Below are 15,169 nucleotides of genomic sequence, written 5' to 3'. Positions count from 1 at the left end.
AAATATATTTGAAAAATTCGTGCTTAAAGCATGACGTCATTAGCAAGCGCGCAGCTTCCGAAGGCCCGTCCACACCGGAACAAAAACACCCACTGCTAAATTCTTCTGATTTAGTGTGGAACTGACTGTAATTTTCTCAAAGGATGTCCAGTGCTACTCTAAAGGACGTCGACATAATTCATTAAGTCTTTGTGTCCCGATAACCTCATCTTTGCGCGTTGATGCTTTTTGGTGTAGTTAGCTTAGCTTGTTAGCTAGCTAGCCGCTAACGAAAAGAGGCACACGACTCATCGCCAAGCAGAGATCAAGTACGGATTTTTTGGAATTATCATTTGAAAATGTGTGCAAGAACGACGCCCAAGTACAAAGAGGAACTTTGCGGAATAAAAGAAGAAGAGAACGAGCAACATCTTCAACTGCTGGACGAAGGTTGCAACCAGCTTCGTGTTGTGCCACTCAAAGCAGGTTTGTACACGTTTTACTCCCATTTGCTTTGTCAAGAACGACATTGCATGCATCACAACAATAAGTTGTTTGGGGAAATGCGTTCAAGGTTATTGACGTTTTATTTTTAAATATTGCTTGTCGGCTTGCTAAATATTTGTTTATGCCAAATTAAATCAGTGCAGAAAATAAATGCCAAAGAATAACCAATAGTGGGGGGTGAACTCCATGTTTTTTTTCTCAGTTTAAAATTCGAACTGATTATTTAAGATTTTACATTTTCTGGTTTTTATATCTTGTTCAAGCAATGACTTAGGGAAGGAAGTCTGCCTGACTCTAAAAAATGTGCACACTGCGGCGAAAACATCAATGGCGGTTGATCAATTTTAGTGGATAAAACGCAAAATATTACGTTTAAAAAAAAACAAGTACGTATTGGTCTTATTTGTTTATTAACTTTTTACTGGATTGGTCGGGTGACAGTCAATGGACCTCGGGTGCGTAGTTTCACCCCATCCAAACATTTCAATTACATTAATGCATCCATCCAGGGTTGCACGGTTCTCATCAGTGAACAAGCGCATGCTGCAAGGAATGCATCTGCATCTTTGTCTTGCTATGGTCTCAAAAAGGCTGAACGTCACAACCCCCTTTTCTACCAACAAGGCCAGGAACATTTAGTTATAATAAATAATAAAGTTCCTGTGGCCCAGGTGGTTTGCATCTCCCCCACAACTCAAAGTTCTTGATAATTTATGCAAATGACAATGATGATGTATCAGTGCGAGGTCTTGTGTTACTTTGTTACTCATTATTGACACCCTATGGCTGTTCAGCATCATTGCAGTTACAAAATAATTCAGTGAACTCTAATAATATTATGGTGTATCTTAGTCTAATTTTAATTCATATTGGATAACTTTTAAATATACATTATTCAAATATGTCAACATGAAAGTCAGAGTGAAAGTGTTGTTGCTTAATTTATGTGTAGGGATTTTGATTCTTCACACGTAATTTTGTTTAAAAATTTATTGAGAAACAGAAATTTTACCAAAAAAAAAATTAAAAAGGGGAATGTTGGAACGTACTAGCAGGCTAAATGTCATTTTGGGGAAAAGAAAACAAAACAAAAAACAAACATAAATCATGCAATAAATCGTGACTCTGATTCCAGGGCCCCTTTAATTCTTTTAGGTATACAGATTAGAATGGAAGCAAAAAGTACCCACGATGAAACCATCTCTAAATGCAAAATGAAAAATTTGTAAATATATTTCACTTGAAGGATTTCTATTCTATTAATGACATAATGTTGCGATGGCCCCCAGTGGTCTGCATCAATATGTTTGGGTCCCACAACAGGTGTTCCATCAGACGCACACAATAGCCTGTGTGTGCTAACTTCAGCTCGCTTCCAGAAACGTCTGTGACTCTGTCAGGAATTAAATCTGGCATCAGCCGCAACGTGCTTCCTTTTTAAATGCTCGTTTATCACAGTTGTGCTGCTAAAGGGAGGTTTACATCGTAGGACGTAATTTTGTGAAATGTCTCCATGGTCCGGTCCAAGTTGGGGTCGCACGCATTGCTCCGTATGCGGCAGGAACAAGTCAAGGTAGCACGGTAGAAAATAAGACAGTCGCCGCATGAGCTTTGATTTGACCAAACCAAATTTGTCTTTTTGTGTCCTGCAGACGTCAGTGAAAACGATCTCCGTTCTGTGAAAGAGGAGCCAGACTTGACTCACAACAAAAAGGAGGAGGAGGAGGAGGAGATCAACAAGTCACCAGTGAACGTTGTCCCAATAAAGACTGAAGATGTAAACAAGGATGAGAGTGAGGACAACAGAGGGGCGGAGCCTCCAAGCAGCAGCTCAAGTCATCACGTGACAACATAAGGTGATGAAGACCACTGGGGGCCATCACAAGCACATAATGAGGACACATCATCAGATGCTCTTGACGATGATGATACTAATGATGATGATGGGCATGGCAAAGGTGAAAGGGCATGTCACACTGACAATTGGGTATGTTCTCAGTGTGGGAAATCATCAACTTCAAAGTTGTCTTTAAAACGGCATACAAGGACACACAGTGGAGAAAAAACTTTTTCATGCTCAGTTTGTGGAAAATGCTTCTCTGAAAAGTCACATTTACAAATCCACACGAGAACACACAGTGGAGAAAAACCTCTTTGCTGCTCAGTTTGCGGTAAATGCTTCACTCAAAAGTCTCATTTAGTAAGGCACACAAGAACGCACAGTGGAGAAAAACCCTTTTCATGCTCAGTTTGTGGCAAAAGCTTCTCTCGAAAGTTTGATGTAACAATCCACACAAGAACACACAGTGGAGAAAAAACTTTTTCATGCTCAGTTTGTGGAAAATGCTTCTCTGAAAAGTCACATTTACAAATCCACACGAGAACACACAGTGGAGAAAAACCTCTTTCCTGCTCAATTTGCGGTAAATGCTTCACTCAAAAGTCTCTAGTAAGGCACACAAGAACACACAGTGGAGAAAAACCCTTTTCATGCTCAGTTTGTGGCAAATGCTTCTCTCGAAAGTCTCCTTTAGTAAGGCACACAAGAACGCACACTGGAGAAAAACCTTTTTCTTGCTCAGTTTGTGGCAAACGCTTCTCTCGAAAGTTTGATATAACAATCCACACAAGAACGCACAGTGGAGAAAACCCTTTTTCTTGCTCAGTTTGTGGAAAATGCTTCTCTCAAAAGGCACATTTAACAGAACACGCAAGAACCCATAGTGGAGAAAAACCTTTTTCCTGCTCAGTTTGTAGGAAAAGTTTCACTCAAAAATCAACTTTAACAAGGCACGCAAGAACGCACGCTGGCGAAAAACTCTTTTCCTGCTCAGTTTGTGGAAAGAGTTTCTATCGTAAGTCGCATTTAACGAGCCACACAAGAACACACACTGGAGACAAGCCATTCCGTTGCAGCGTTTGTGCTAAAAAATTCTTTTCTAAAAGTGGTGCTGAGAGTCACAATTGTGCTGGTGAGAATTGCAGCGATCCTTGAAGCTTAAAAAATGACAAAAAAAACTGAAGGAACCGACTCTTTGTGGTAAGACGTGAATGTGATTTTCAATAAAATATGATGAAATTGAATTTTGCAAAGATCTTTTATTGACACAAAGCCAATGTGATCAGTGTCAGAAGAACCATTGTGTCTGAGTGATGATGAGTTTTTTGTGTGTTTACATCAAACATGTAAATGAAATTAATTGCCTTTGCCTGGAACAACATTTGTTAACATTATGCTTTTCAGTTTTCTTTTTAATCGTACTTAATGGAAAAGGTGTGAGAAGAAACGGTGCTTATGAAATCTGTGCCTTCCACAATCATCAATAAAATCACTTGTTCCACTTGCTCAACTGGCCTTCATTACACTGTGAAAAGGTGAAAAACTGAACTAGAAGTTGAACTATAAAAAGAACCAGAAAGAGAAACGCAAATAGTCTGTTTCTCTCAAAGGTTTTGGAATGTCAGGAGTTGGCAACTTGATGGCGACTGGAGTCAGCGCTGGTTTTCTCGCTGTGTTTGGCTGGCTCGTATATGTATGGTTCATTGAACATAACTCAAACTCTTCAAATATGCCCTCACATACATTTAATATTTCACTTTCTGAATAAATTTCTGACTTGCTAAAACCACTTTCTAGATTGAGCTCTATCAAGCGTTTGGGGTTTGTTGCTAAGCAGGATCTCACTTCGGAAAAAACGTATCATTTTGTCAAATATACCAAATATTTTTTTTCATGCTATATTATATTTTTTCTACATTGGATTACCTTATTTTCACAGTCATCAGGCGCACTTTAAAGTCCTGAAACTCGTCCAAGAAAGCCAGGGCGCCTTTTGAGGTGGAGCGCCCATTATGTGGACCAAGTGCAACAAGTGCACCGCTGGGCTGACTGCGAACATTTACTGCCTGCACACCGCTTATATAGAGAGAGAAGGCGGGCGTGGCTAACGACAGCAGGGGGCGTGAGAGGGGAACGATGGGCGTGAACGACAATGCAAAGGCACCCCCCCAGTGCAAAGCAGCCCCGATGCCTCTATGTATACCAGGTGCAACACGTTGCTCAGGCAATTAATCAGCAAAAATGGCATCAATGAAGAGACACTCTTACGAAGCACAGTTCAAGCTACAAGCCATCAGCTACGCAAATGTTCATGGGAATCGAGCAGCTGCGAGGGAATTAAAAATCAACGAATCCATGGTTCGCAAGACGAGGAAGCAGGAAGACAGAGTCAAGAAAGTCAAGAAAACTACACTGAGTTTTCGTGGAAGCAAGGCAAGATGGCCCGTGTTGGAAGACCAGCTCGAGCAATGGATTGCTGCTCACAGAACAGCTGGGAGAAGCGTATCTACCATCACCATTCGACAGAGGGCAGTAATGCTTGCTGGCGAATTGAACATCGTACATTTCCAAGGAGGGGCGTCTTGGTATTTTCGTTTTATGAAACGGCGCCATCTATCCATCCGGGCAAAGACGACCGTCGCACAGCAACTCCCAGAGGATTACAAGGAGAAGATAGTCGCCTTCCGCTCTTACTGCAGCAAAAAGATTACCGACAAACGTATCCAGCCCAGTCACATCACCAATATGGACGAGGTGCCGCTAACTTTCGACATCCCGGCGAGCCGCACTGTGGAGAAGAAGGGGGTCAGCACGGTAGCAATCCGCACAACGGGGCACGAGAAGTCGGCTTTTACTGTTGTCCTAGCTTGCCATGCTAACGGACAAAAATTGCCACCTATGGTGATTTTTAAGCGGAAGACGCTGCCTAAAGAGAAGTTTCCTGCCGGCGTTATCATCAAGGCCAATCAAAAGGGCTGGATGGACGAGGACAAAATAAGAGAGTGGCTGAGTGAGGTGTACGTAAAGAGACCCGTTGGTTTTTTCCATGCGTCACCGTCGCTGTTGGTCTGTGACTCCATGCGTGCCCATCTGACAGCCGCTGTGAAAGGTCAAGTCACGCATATGTACTCAGAGCTTGCCATCATCCCGGGAGGCTTGACAAAGGAACTCCAACCACTCGACATTAGTATAAACAGGGCGTTCAAAGTGAAGTTGCGTGCTGCGTGGGAGCGATGGATGGCGGAGGGCGAACACAGCTTCACAAAGGCTGGGAGACAGCGAAGAGCAAGTTATGCCACAATTTGCGAGTGGATTGTAGGTGCTTGGACGAACGTGTCTGCTAGCTCTATTGTAAGAGCTTTCGCGAAAGCCGGCATTACATCCGAGGAGCCGCTCAGCAGTGACACAGAATTGGACAATGACGAGAGGGAACCTGGCATGTTTGTGGGAGAACTTGCCCAACTGTTTGTATCTGATACGGAAGAATCTGATTTTGAAGGATTTGTGGATGACTGATCAATATTAATGTGAGTACATTGTTAAATAAAATACAACCAAACTCAGTTTTGCTCCTGTTGCCTTTTTAAAAACAGCTAGCCATGCTATCTTCTGTTTTAGTGTGTATGCATGTTAACTAAGCTAGTGTATGGTAGGCTGGGCCTACACTATTATGCTATTCAGTTGATTTGGGGTGATAGTTTTAGTTTTAATGTAACTCCGTGACCGCACATCGTTTGTTGATTAGTGATTTGCTCACGCCGGCATTGTGTCGGCATCCCAACTGAGGGGCTGCGCCGCAGCGAGACGGCGAGGCAGACTGATAATGACTCTCGTGTTTAGTGGAGAACTGTCCCTCTGTTTATCTTGGATAGAGAAGAAATGGACTTGGTGCATTTTTGGATAAGGACAACTTCAGCACGTTGTTAAGAGCTAAAATAAAATACCACAGAACTCCCGCTGCCATTTTAAAAACACGTGAGCGCGACTGAGCAGCTAGCGCGACTGCTCGGTTGCTTGGTTCTGTTTGCGCCCAATGATACGGTGCGTTCTATCTATGTATCAAATACAGAAATAGCACCCTCACCTGGGACTGCGCCCTTTGATACGGCGCGTCTTTTGGCCGCGTCTCTCCAGCCATGACGACATGAACAGGAACAAGCGCTGGAAGGAAACGCCCCCACTCCAGCTGGGCAAAAACAAAACAAAAACATGACAGGACAAAAAGGACCATGACGCAAAGGGATTAGGTTTTTGGGACAGGTTTTAATTGAAACATTTTATGATCATGTTTAAAGAAAATCTTTAGAACAGGAGATGTCTCGCAATTGATGAGAGGTTTACCAAGTATAAAGTTGGATTAAATAGTTCGGCAGCTGATTTATTAACTGATGTGTATCAAATGTAACAAAGGTGGACGACAGATGTTTTATGACTATGCGACACCAGCCCTGACATGACAACTTTTAAGGGACAAGACAGCATTCCATAAATACCAGACTGCTAACATCCGCATCTATGAGCTGTTTGACGTCACAGGTGCCGGATCGTCAGCTACGTCCAGGAGGAACAGGAGAAACGATTTCATGGAGACTGAATGGGAAAATCTACAAACGCACAGTGGTAAACTTTGGCATATGCTGGCTAAATTGAGGCTAAATTAGCGCCGAGGGAGGGGTCTCTGTGTGGAATTGGAAAGTATCTTTTTGGTAAATGAAAGTCTGACAGAAAAAGTGTTTGTATGTCTACGTGGTTTTTGAGTGAATGTTAAAGGGACGGGCCTCAGGAAAGAAACCTGATGAAGGGCACCGGCAAGCCCTTACAGTACTTAGGATGCAATGGGCGGACAGGTCTGATCAACCTGGATCCCTATTGCACTCCCAAGTACTGATTTTCAAATTGTTATTGGAGACAGATTGGACTAATCAAATTCAAGCATCAAGTGAATGATTGATTGACATTATTACACAAAATTTATGCAAAACTGAACGTTTCAGAAGAGAGGTAATTTACCCCTTCTCACTGGCAAGTGCCACTCCTCCAGTTCTCTCCACAGGTTCTAGGTGACATGTGACCCGTGTGACTAGAAGGTCGGAGAACGCTTCAAATAGCGCCGCATCACGCCCATCCCGGAGTTTCTCCTCAACAAGAAGGGAGATATAAGATATTCTAAGTTAGGGTCCACAAAAACAGATTAAGATATAGTTGTTGCTTTAGCCTGCTCATGTGCTCCGCAGTTTTTATTATTATTCACATTGGGTGCACGAAGAGATAACACACACCCAGTCCAGGATAGGGCACAATTTTGTTGTATTGTTAAGACTTTTCCATAATATACGGCACCACAGCGGTGATACTTGAGGTTAATTTCAGTTAAGTTGGCGGTGGCGCTGTTTTTATGAAAATTACTCACTTAACGCAAGGGTAGGTTCTTCGTAGAGGGGATTACAGAGTTACATGCGGGACAAAATTTACTTGTCAGGAACTGTCCTTACTTGAGGCCGAGGCCAGACCTACAGACCAGCATGACGGTCACCGGCTGAATGGGGACACCTCAGGTGAGATTGGCCGTGCCGTGCATCAGATATTTCTGGCCCCGTTGGGGCCGATGTTGCTGTATCTTTCAGGTGGGGAGCGGAGGAGACAGGCCTGGTCTATGTGGCCAGGGCGAGACGTGAATGGAGTGAGACTTCCGACAGTGACCCATCCAATAATGTCGTCATTCCGCAGCTGTTCCAGTTGGCCGTCCTTTGGGCGTGTCCTTCCGGTTACGGACATCATGTGAAACAGTCCATCAATGAAAAAATGCTAATCAGTCTCAGGAGTACACATTTTTTTTTACATCATTTTGCACGACATCAGAAAAGGAAAATGTGGGATTGGATTAAGGAGCGTTACTAAAAATTGTTGTACTTGCAGGTTCAGGTGGCCAAGAGGGCTAAAAATTATAAAATAAAAAAAATTTTAAAAAGGGGTGGGGCAGCTAATGCATGCAGCTCCCATTGCACCTGCGCCTTCCGCTTCTGCTGCTCCTAGGCAAGGTTCGGTTGACGCGGCACCACAGCAGATTGGCTGTCCGTACCCGGCCGGTCAACGAGGTCTGGATTGCGGTAACAGAGGTAGGGGTGGTTATAGACGGGGGTTGTGAGTGGGGTGTGCTCTTGCTGCGGGGTCACTGGGTGATGAGCTGTCCATACCGAGCCACTTCCTGGAATGTGCCATCCTCTGGTCCGGTGCCATTCCTGTCGCCCAGAGCTCAACCAGCGCAGGGGGCGCCACCGTTACCCACTCCCAACGCACTCTTGACACCAACCCGCTGGTACCCCATTCCATGACAGGGGGCCGCGGAGCATATGTGGTGCTCTCCTCCATTCCAGTGGCTGAACTGAAACATCTGAGGGCAGCTCTGAAACCTGGTTCTCCATCCTCCCGCGGTGGGTATGCCCTGTTCCTGATCCAACCTCCACCCATTCACCAATTGACCCAGTACATTGTACACTGTACATATGATCGCACACATGATTTGGTTTATCAAAATGCATTCATTCAAATTTAGTCAGGAGTTCATCTTGCATTAGGATTATATATGTGTTAAGTCTACCGGCGTTGCCTCGCATGCGTGCCTTGTCCCTGAGCAGCAGAAATGGTATGAATTGTTTACTTTTGCTGAGCCACAAATCACATTGACTATTGATGCGCGTCTTCATACTAAAGATCTAGGCCCCATGGTAAAGCGGTGTGTAGAGGCAGTTGGCTGGGTTTAGACGTCTATTACAAATGTTGAATACTCCGCGTCACAAACAGGGTATCATACTTCAGCACCCACTACAAATTCTTCGGTTTTGGGAACGTGACTTAATTTCAAAATTTTACGAAACGGGTCACTCGGGAGAGGTAGCTTTGTGTGCGTCTCTGCCGGAGGGTTTGTGGACACGGGGCCCAACTGATTTTGGGCTCTGCTCCACAGCTCCCCCAATTGTTTTACTGTCTCTACACCCTCGCTCAGTTGACAGAATCAGAGTTGGCACAGCCTGGAGGTGGAGGGAGGCATTCGGGAGACAATAGGAGGTGAAGACTGCAGCGGTCTTGGATTTGTCTACATCTTGGAGAGCACCTATTCTTCCTGTAAAAAATGGTTTAATTTGGTATCTGCGTAATTCTAGTTTGGGATTTTTATTTATTTATTTTTTTTTTTATCATAAATGGTTACTATTTCATTTGGGTTGCTTTAAAGATTTGCCAAAAAACGGTCAAAATTGGAGCATTAGCTCAGGGCTTAATTTATAATCTCTAGACAGTTAGATATTTGAACTCAGTGAACTACATTTTTTTTAATTCAGGAATAATTTGCCCATCTTGCAAAGCCAAATTCTAACATTGTGCCATATTAGCTGGATATCATTCAGACATAAATGCAAACCAACACTGCTGGATTCTGGTGATTATCGGCAAAACTAAATGTATACGTTGGAAAATTGTTTCTGGGGGCAATGCCTGTGAGGATGCCACTGTCTAGATTATATACAAAGAAAGCTTTTACAACAGTTTGGGAATTGAAATAGATATAAAATTTGGTGGGTCTACGTTAATTACAATATCTTATTCAAGTGCCTGATACAAGCTTCACAAACAAGTTTAAAAAGTTGATTGAGTGCAATTAATGGTTACCAGACAAACAAGTGTGTCTGCACATAGATGAGAATGCAAGTCAGTAAATAAAGAGACACAAGCTTGCAGCATTACGTTACCTGCGTGACTTCTTAAGATAGAAGACAGAACATTACATGGTACCAGGTCGCGGGTCAAGAAAAGGACTGACGCGAGATGGACTCCGTAAGGCCACCAGAAGCGCTGAAAATGACGGGAAATGTGGACGCGAGTTCAAGCAACAATTCCTGCTCTACCTTGCCGACGTGGGAGTCGGAAACAGAGCGGACGAAAGAAAAATAGCCCTTTTGCGAACCAATGCCGGAGCCGAGGCCATTGAGGTATTCAACACCTTTGTTTATGATGAACCCGAAGATAAAGACAAGTTTGAAAAGGTCCTGTGGATTTAATTGCAGATCCACTTGCAAGGACATTTTCAAATCGGACCTTTCAAGAGAAGCTATATCGTCCAACACTCACTCAGTGGTGCGTGAGTGTGTTTCTGGATATTATTTGTCCAGCCGTGGTGTCATAAATGATGGTATTTTGATGGGGATTCATTCAAGTAGAACAAAGTAGGACTTCACTGAAGGCACAGGTATGAAATGCACTGAAGTAACTTAAAAATTAAAAGTAAAAAAATTACGATTGTTTCAGAATTTGCAAGAAAGAACTCAATCTGATCGAAATGTTGTGCTTTGACGAATGTTGATAAATAATATTTTCCAGGAGGTATTTATTTCTTTGTTGTTTATTCATTCAATTCTATACTTATTTCAATATTTGAGTATTGTTTTTCTTTCAATATGTCGTATATTTTGTCTTTGAAGTGTGGGTCCTTGCTGCCTTCCGGAGAGGCAGCCGAGCAAGGCTGGATTGGTGATGGAAAAGAACTGGTTCGAAAAAGATGTTTTTCTCGTCACATGCTGATGTCAAAAGAAGTCTCCCCAAAAACGTGTGCGTGTGTGCGCTCCGCGCGTGTGTGAGCCCCCTCTCAGACATTCCCTTCTTATAGGGAATGCCCAAAAAGGACATGAATATCTAATTTTCCCTTGTTGCATATGCATTCCCATCCCGCTAGTCTTCTGGATTTCCCTCCAAAAGTCCCCCAGAGGGAGAGAAGGTGCGTCTCCCCGTTGATACGACCAGTCTACTCGTGACCACCTTAAATTACTCTCATACCCTGGAAGGTCACTGACCTGGCGAGAGAATTGCCCCCACCATAAACAATGCTCAGGCCTATTTTCTCTCAGGGCAGTATCTGGTTACATCGGAACTTCAGAACCAAGACTTGTCACTTCTGTGAGCTCCAGTCCCTTCATAGTTTCATAAAGAGAATTACTTCCCAGATCTATATTAGGCCATTTAAAAAAAACATGAATTTTTAAAAAATGTATTTCAATGTATATTTAAGCTTGCTGATGTAATACTACAATATTTATTCAATTATTTTAATGTGGAATTATATCAATATTAATTTAAACCTTTTTATTTCACACTTGAATATTTCTTAACATATTTGTTCATTTGAATATGTATGCAATTTAAATTATTCCATCCATCCAGCCATTTTCTGCCGCTCATCCGGGGTCGGGTTATTGAATTAATTTAATACATAAGTATTTTTTATATTTCAATATTTATTTCAATACTGGGACTCTTCTCAATGAGTTCAATATTTATGAAATGTTTCGATATTTCTTATTAATTGAATTAAGTCTGTATGTGGTTTCCAATTTTAATATTTCCCGATTTAATTATATAACTAATCCAATGTATAAAAAGCATAATATAGCATGAACAAAAATATTTGGTATTATATTTGACAAAATGACAGTTTTTCCAAAGTGAGATTCTGCTTAGCAACAAACCCCAAACACTTGATAGAGCTCAACCTAGAAAGTGTATTTAGCAAGTCAGAAATTTATTCAGAAAGTGAAATATTAAATGTATATGAGGGGATATTTGAAGAGTGTGAGTTTTGTTTAATGGACCATTCATACCCGAGCGAGCCAAACACAGCGAGAAAACCAGCGCTGACTCCAGTCGCCATCAAGTTGCCAACTCCTGACATACCAAAACCTTTGAGAGAAACTGAGACTATTCGCGTTTCTCCTTCTGGCTCTTTTTATCGTTCAACTTCTCTATCTGTTTTTAACCTTTTCACACAGCGTAATGAAGGCGAGTTGAGCAAGTGGAACAAGTGATTTTATTGATGATTGTGGAAGGCACCGATTTCATAAGCACTGTTTCTTCTCACACCTTTTCCATTAAGTAAAAAGAAAACTGAAAAGCATAATGTTAACAAATGTTGTTCCAGGCAAAGGCAATTAATTTTATTTACATGTTTTATGTAAACACACAAAAAAATCATCACACAAACACATTGATAATTCTGGCTCTGACCCCATTGGCTTCGTGCCAATAAAAGAGCTTTGCAAAATTAAAATTTTCAGATTTTATTCAAAATCAAAATTTACATCTTACCACAAAGAGTCAGTTCCTTCAGTTTTTTGTTGTCTTTTTTTAAGCTTCAAGGATTGCTGCAATTCTCACCAGCACAATCGTGTCTCTCAGCACTACGTTGAGTGAAGAATTTTTTTGCACAAACGCTGCAACTGAATGGCTTGTCTCCACTGTGTGCTCTTGTGTGGCGTCGTAAATGCGACTTTTGAGAGAAACTCTTGACACAAATTGAGCAGAAAAAGGGTTTTCTCCAGTGTGTGTTCTTGTGTGACAAGTTAAATTTGACTTTACAGAGAAGCGTCTACCACAAACTGAGCAGGGAAAAGGGTTTTCTCCAGTGTGCTTTCTTGTGTGGCTTGTTAAACTTGACTTTTGTGAGAAGCATTTTCCACAAACTGAGCAAGAAAAAGGTTTTTCTCCACTGTGTGTTCTTGTGTGTTCTGTTAAACTTGACTTTTGAGAGAAGCATTTTCCACAAACTGAGCAAGAAAAAGGTTTTTCTCCACTGTGCTTTCTTGTGTGATATGTTAAATGTCCCTTTTCAGAGAATCCTTAGCCACAAACTGAGCAAGAAAAAAGGTTTTTCTCCACTGTGCGTTCCTGTGTGCCTTACTAAATGAGACTTCCGAGAGAAGCTTTTGCCGCAAACTGAGCAAGAAAAGGGTTTTTCTCCACTGTGCGTTCCTGTGTGCCTTACTAAATGAGACTTCCGAGAGAAGCTTTTGCCGCAAACTGAGCAAGAAAAAGGTTTTTCTCCACTGTGCGTTCTTGTGTGCCTTACTAAATGAGACTTTTGAGAGAAGCTTTTGCCACATACTGAGCAGGTAAAAGATGTTTCTCCACTGTGTGTTCTTGTGTGGATTGTTAAATGAAACTTTCGAGAGAAGCTTTTGCCACAAACCGAGCAAGAAAAAGGTTTTTCACCACTGTGAGTTTTTCCGTGCCCTTTTAAAGACAGCTTTGAAGTGAATGAGTCAGTGTGACATGCCCTTTCACCTTTGGCTTGCCCATCATCATCATCATCATCATCATCGTCACGTGTCCTTATTATGTACTTGTGATGGCCCCCAGTGGTCTTCATCACCTTCTGTTATCACGTGATGACTTGAGCTGCTGCTTGTAGGCTCCGCCCCTTTGTTGTCGTCACTCTCATCCTTGTTTTCATCTTCAGTCTTGATAGGGAGAACGTTCACTGGTGACTTGTTGATCTCCTCCTCCTCCTTCTTTTTGATGTGAGTCAAGTCTGGCTCCTCTTTCACAGAAAGAAAATCGTTTTCACTGACGTCTGCAGGACACAGAAAGACAAATTTGGTTTGGTCAAGTCAAACCTCATGCGTCGACTTTGTCTTATATTGTTTCTACCGTGCTACCTTTACTTGTGCCTGCCGCATACGGAGCAATGCGTGGTCCCCAACTTGGACCGGACCATGGGGGCATTTCACAAAATTACGTCCTACGATGTAAACCTCCCTTTCGCAGCACAACTGTGCTCAACGAGCATTTAAAAAGGAAGCACGTTGCAGCTGATGCCCGATTTCATTCCTGACATAGTCACAGACGTTTCTGGAATATGTATTATAATTCAACTAAGATACACCATAATATTTTAAGAGTTCACTGAATTATTTTGGAACCGCAATGATGCTTAACAGCCATAGGGTGTCAGTAATGAGTAATAAAGGAACACAAGACCTCCCACTGATACATCATCATTGACATTTGCATAAATTATCAAGAACTTTGACTTGTGGGGGAGATGCAAACCACCTGGGCCACAGGAACTTTATTACCAGGAACTAAATGTTCTTGGCCTTGTTGGTAGAAAAGGGGGTTGTGGCATACTCCCTTTTTAAGCCCATAGTAAGACAAAGATGCAGATGGATTCCTTGCAGCATGCGCTTGTTCACTGATAAGATCCGTGCAACCTTGGGTGGATGCATTCAATGTATTTTAATTGTTTGGATGAGGTGAAACTATGCACACGTGCACAGAACAGTGCAGGGCCACCCGAGGTTCATTGACCGAGCCAGTAAAAAGTTAATAAATAAATAATACCAATACGTACTTGATTTTTTTTTTTAAAAAAACTTAATATTTTGTGTTTTATTCACTAAAATTGATCAACCGCCATTTACTTTTTCGCGGCAGTGTGCACATTTTTAGTAAGAAATTGCTTGAACAAAATATAAAAACCAGAAAATGTAAAATGTTAAATAATCAGTTCAAATTTTATACTGGGAAAAACATGGAGTTCACCCCCCACTATTGGTTATTCTTTGGCAAACGTTTTCCGCACTGATTTCATTTGGCATCAACAAATGTTCAGCAACCCGGCAAGTAAAAGGCAATATTTAAAAAAAAAAACGGCAATAACCTTGAACGATTTCCCCAAACAACTTAATGTTGTGATGCATATTTTTAACGATAGAAAGTCGTTCTTTACAAAGCAAATGAGAGTAAAACGTGTACAAACCTGCTTTGTTCTCTTCTTTTATTCCACAAAGTTCCTCTTTGTCCTTGGGTGTCATTCTTTCGCACATTTTCAAATAATAATTCCAAAAAATCCGCACTTGATCTCTGCTTGGCGATGAGTCATGTGCCTCTTTTCGTCAGCGGCTAGCTAGCTAACAAGATAAGCTAAGAAGCTAAGCTAACTACGCCGAAAAGCATCAACGCGCGAAGATGAGGTTATCGGGACACAAAGACTTAATGAATTATATCGTAGTCCTTTAG

The 15,169-nt window shown here is 42.0% G+C and overlaps 1 protein-coding gene across 1 annotated transcript; it reads left to right on the top strand.

The window, feature by feature from the left end:
- LOC148341934 (uncharacterized) lies at nucleotides 1-2,360 on the top strand. Its single transcript, XM_088288790.1, has 2 exons — nucleotides 1-465; nucleotides 2,139-2,360. The coding sequence occupies exons 1-2, from the start codon at nucleotides 339-341 to the stop codon at nucleotides 2,339-2,341; spliced, it is 330 nt and encodes a 109-aa protein (XP_088144916.1). The 5' UTR covers nucleotides 1-338; the 3' UTR covers nucleotides 2,342-2,360.
- The last annotated feature ends 12,809 nt before the right edge of the window (nucleotides 2,361-15,169 follow it).

Source organism: Idiotropiscis lumnitzeri, chromosome 2 (genome assembly GCF_059441095.1).
Source record: "Idiotropiscis lumnitzeri isolate Australia: NSW breed Sydney's pygmy pipehorse chromosome 2, RoL_Ilum_1.0, whole genome shotgun sequence".
Classification (NCBI taxonomy): domain Eukaryota; kingdom Metazoa; phylum Chordata; class Actinopteri; order Syngnathiformes; family Syngnathidae; genus Idiotropiscis; species Idiotropiscis lumnitzeri.
This window is presented reverse-complemented; position numbering and strand designations above follow the sequence as displayed.

Bases quoted from the DNA above. Each gene is read 5' to 3' on its own strand.
- LOC148341934 (XM_088288790.1), top strand. From the start codon at position 339: ATGTGTGCAAGAACGACGCCCAAGTACAAAGAGGAACTTTGCGGAATA. The intron at 466-2,138 runs GTTTGTACACGT...TGTGTCCTGCAG, and splicing joins TGTTGTGCCACTCAAAGCAG to ACGTCAGTGAAAACGATCTC.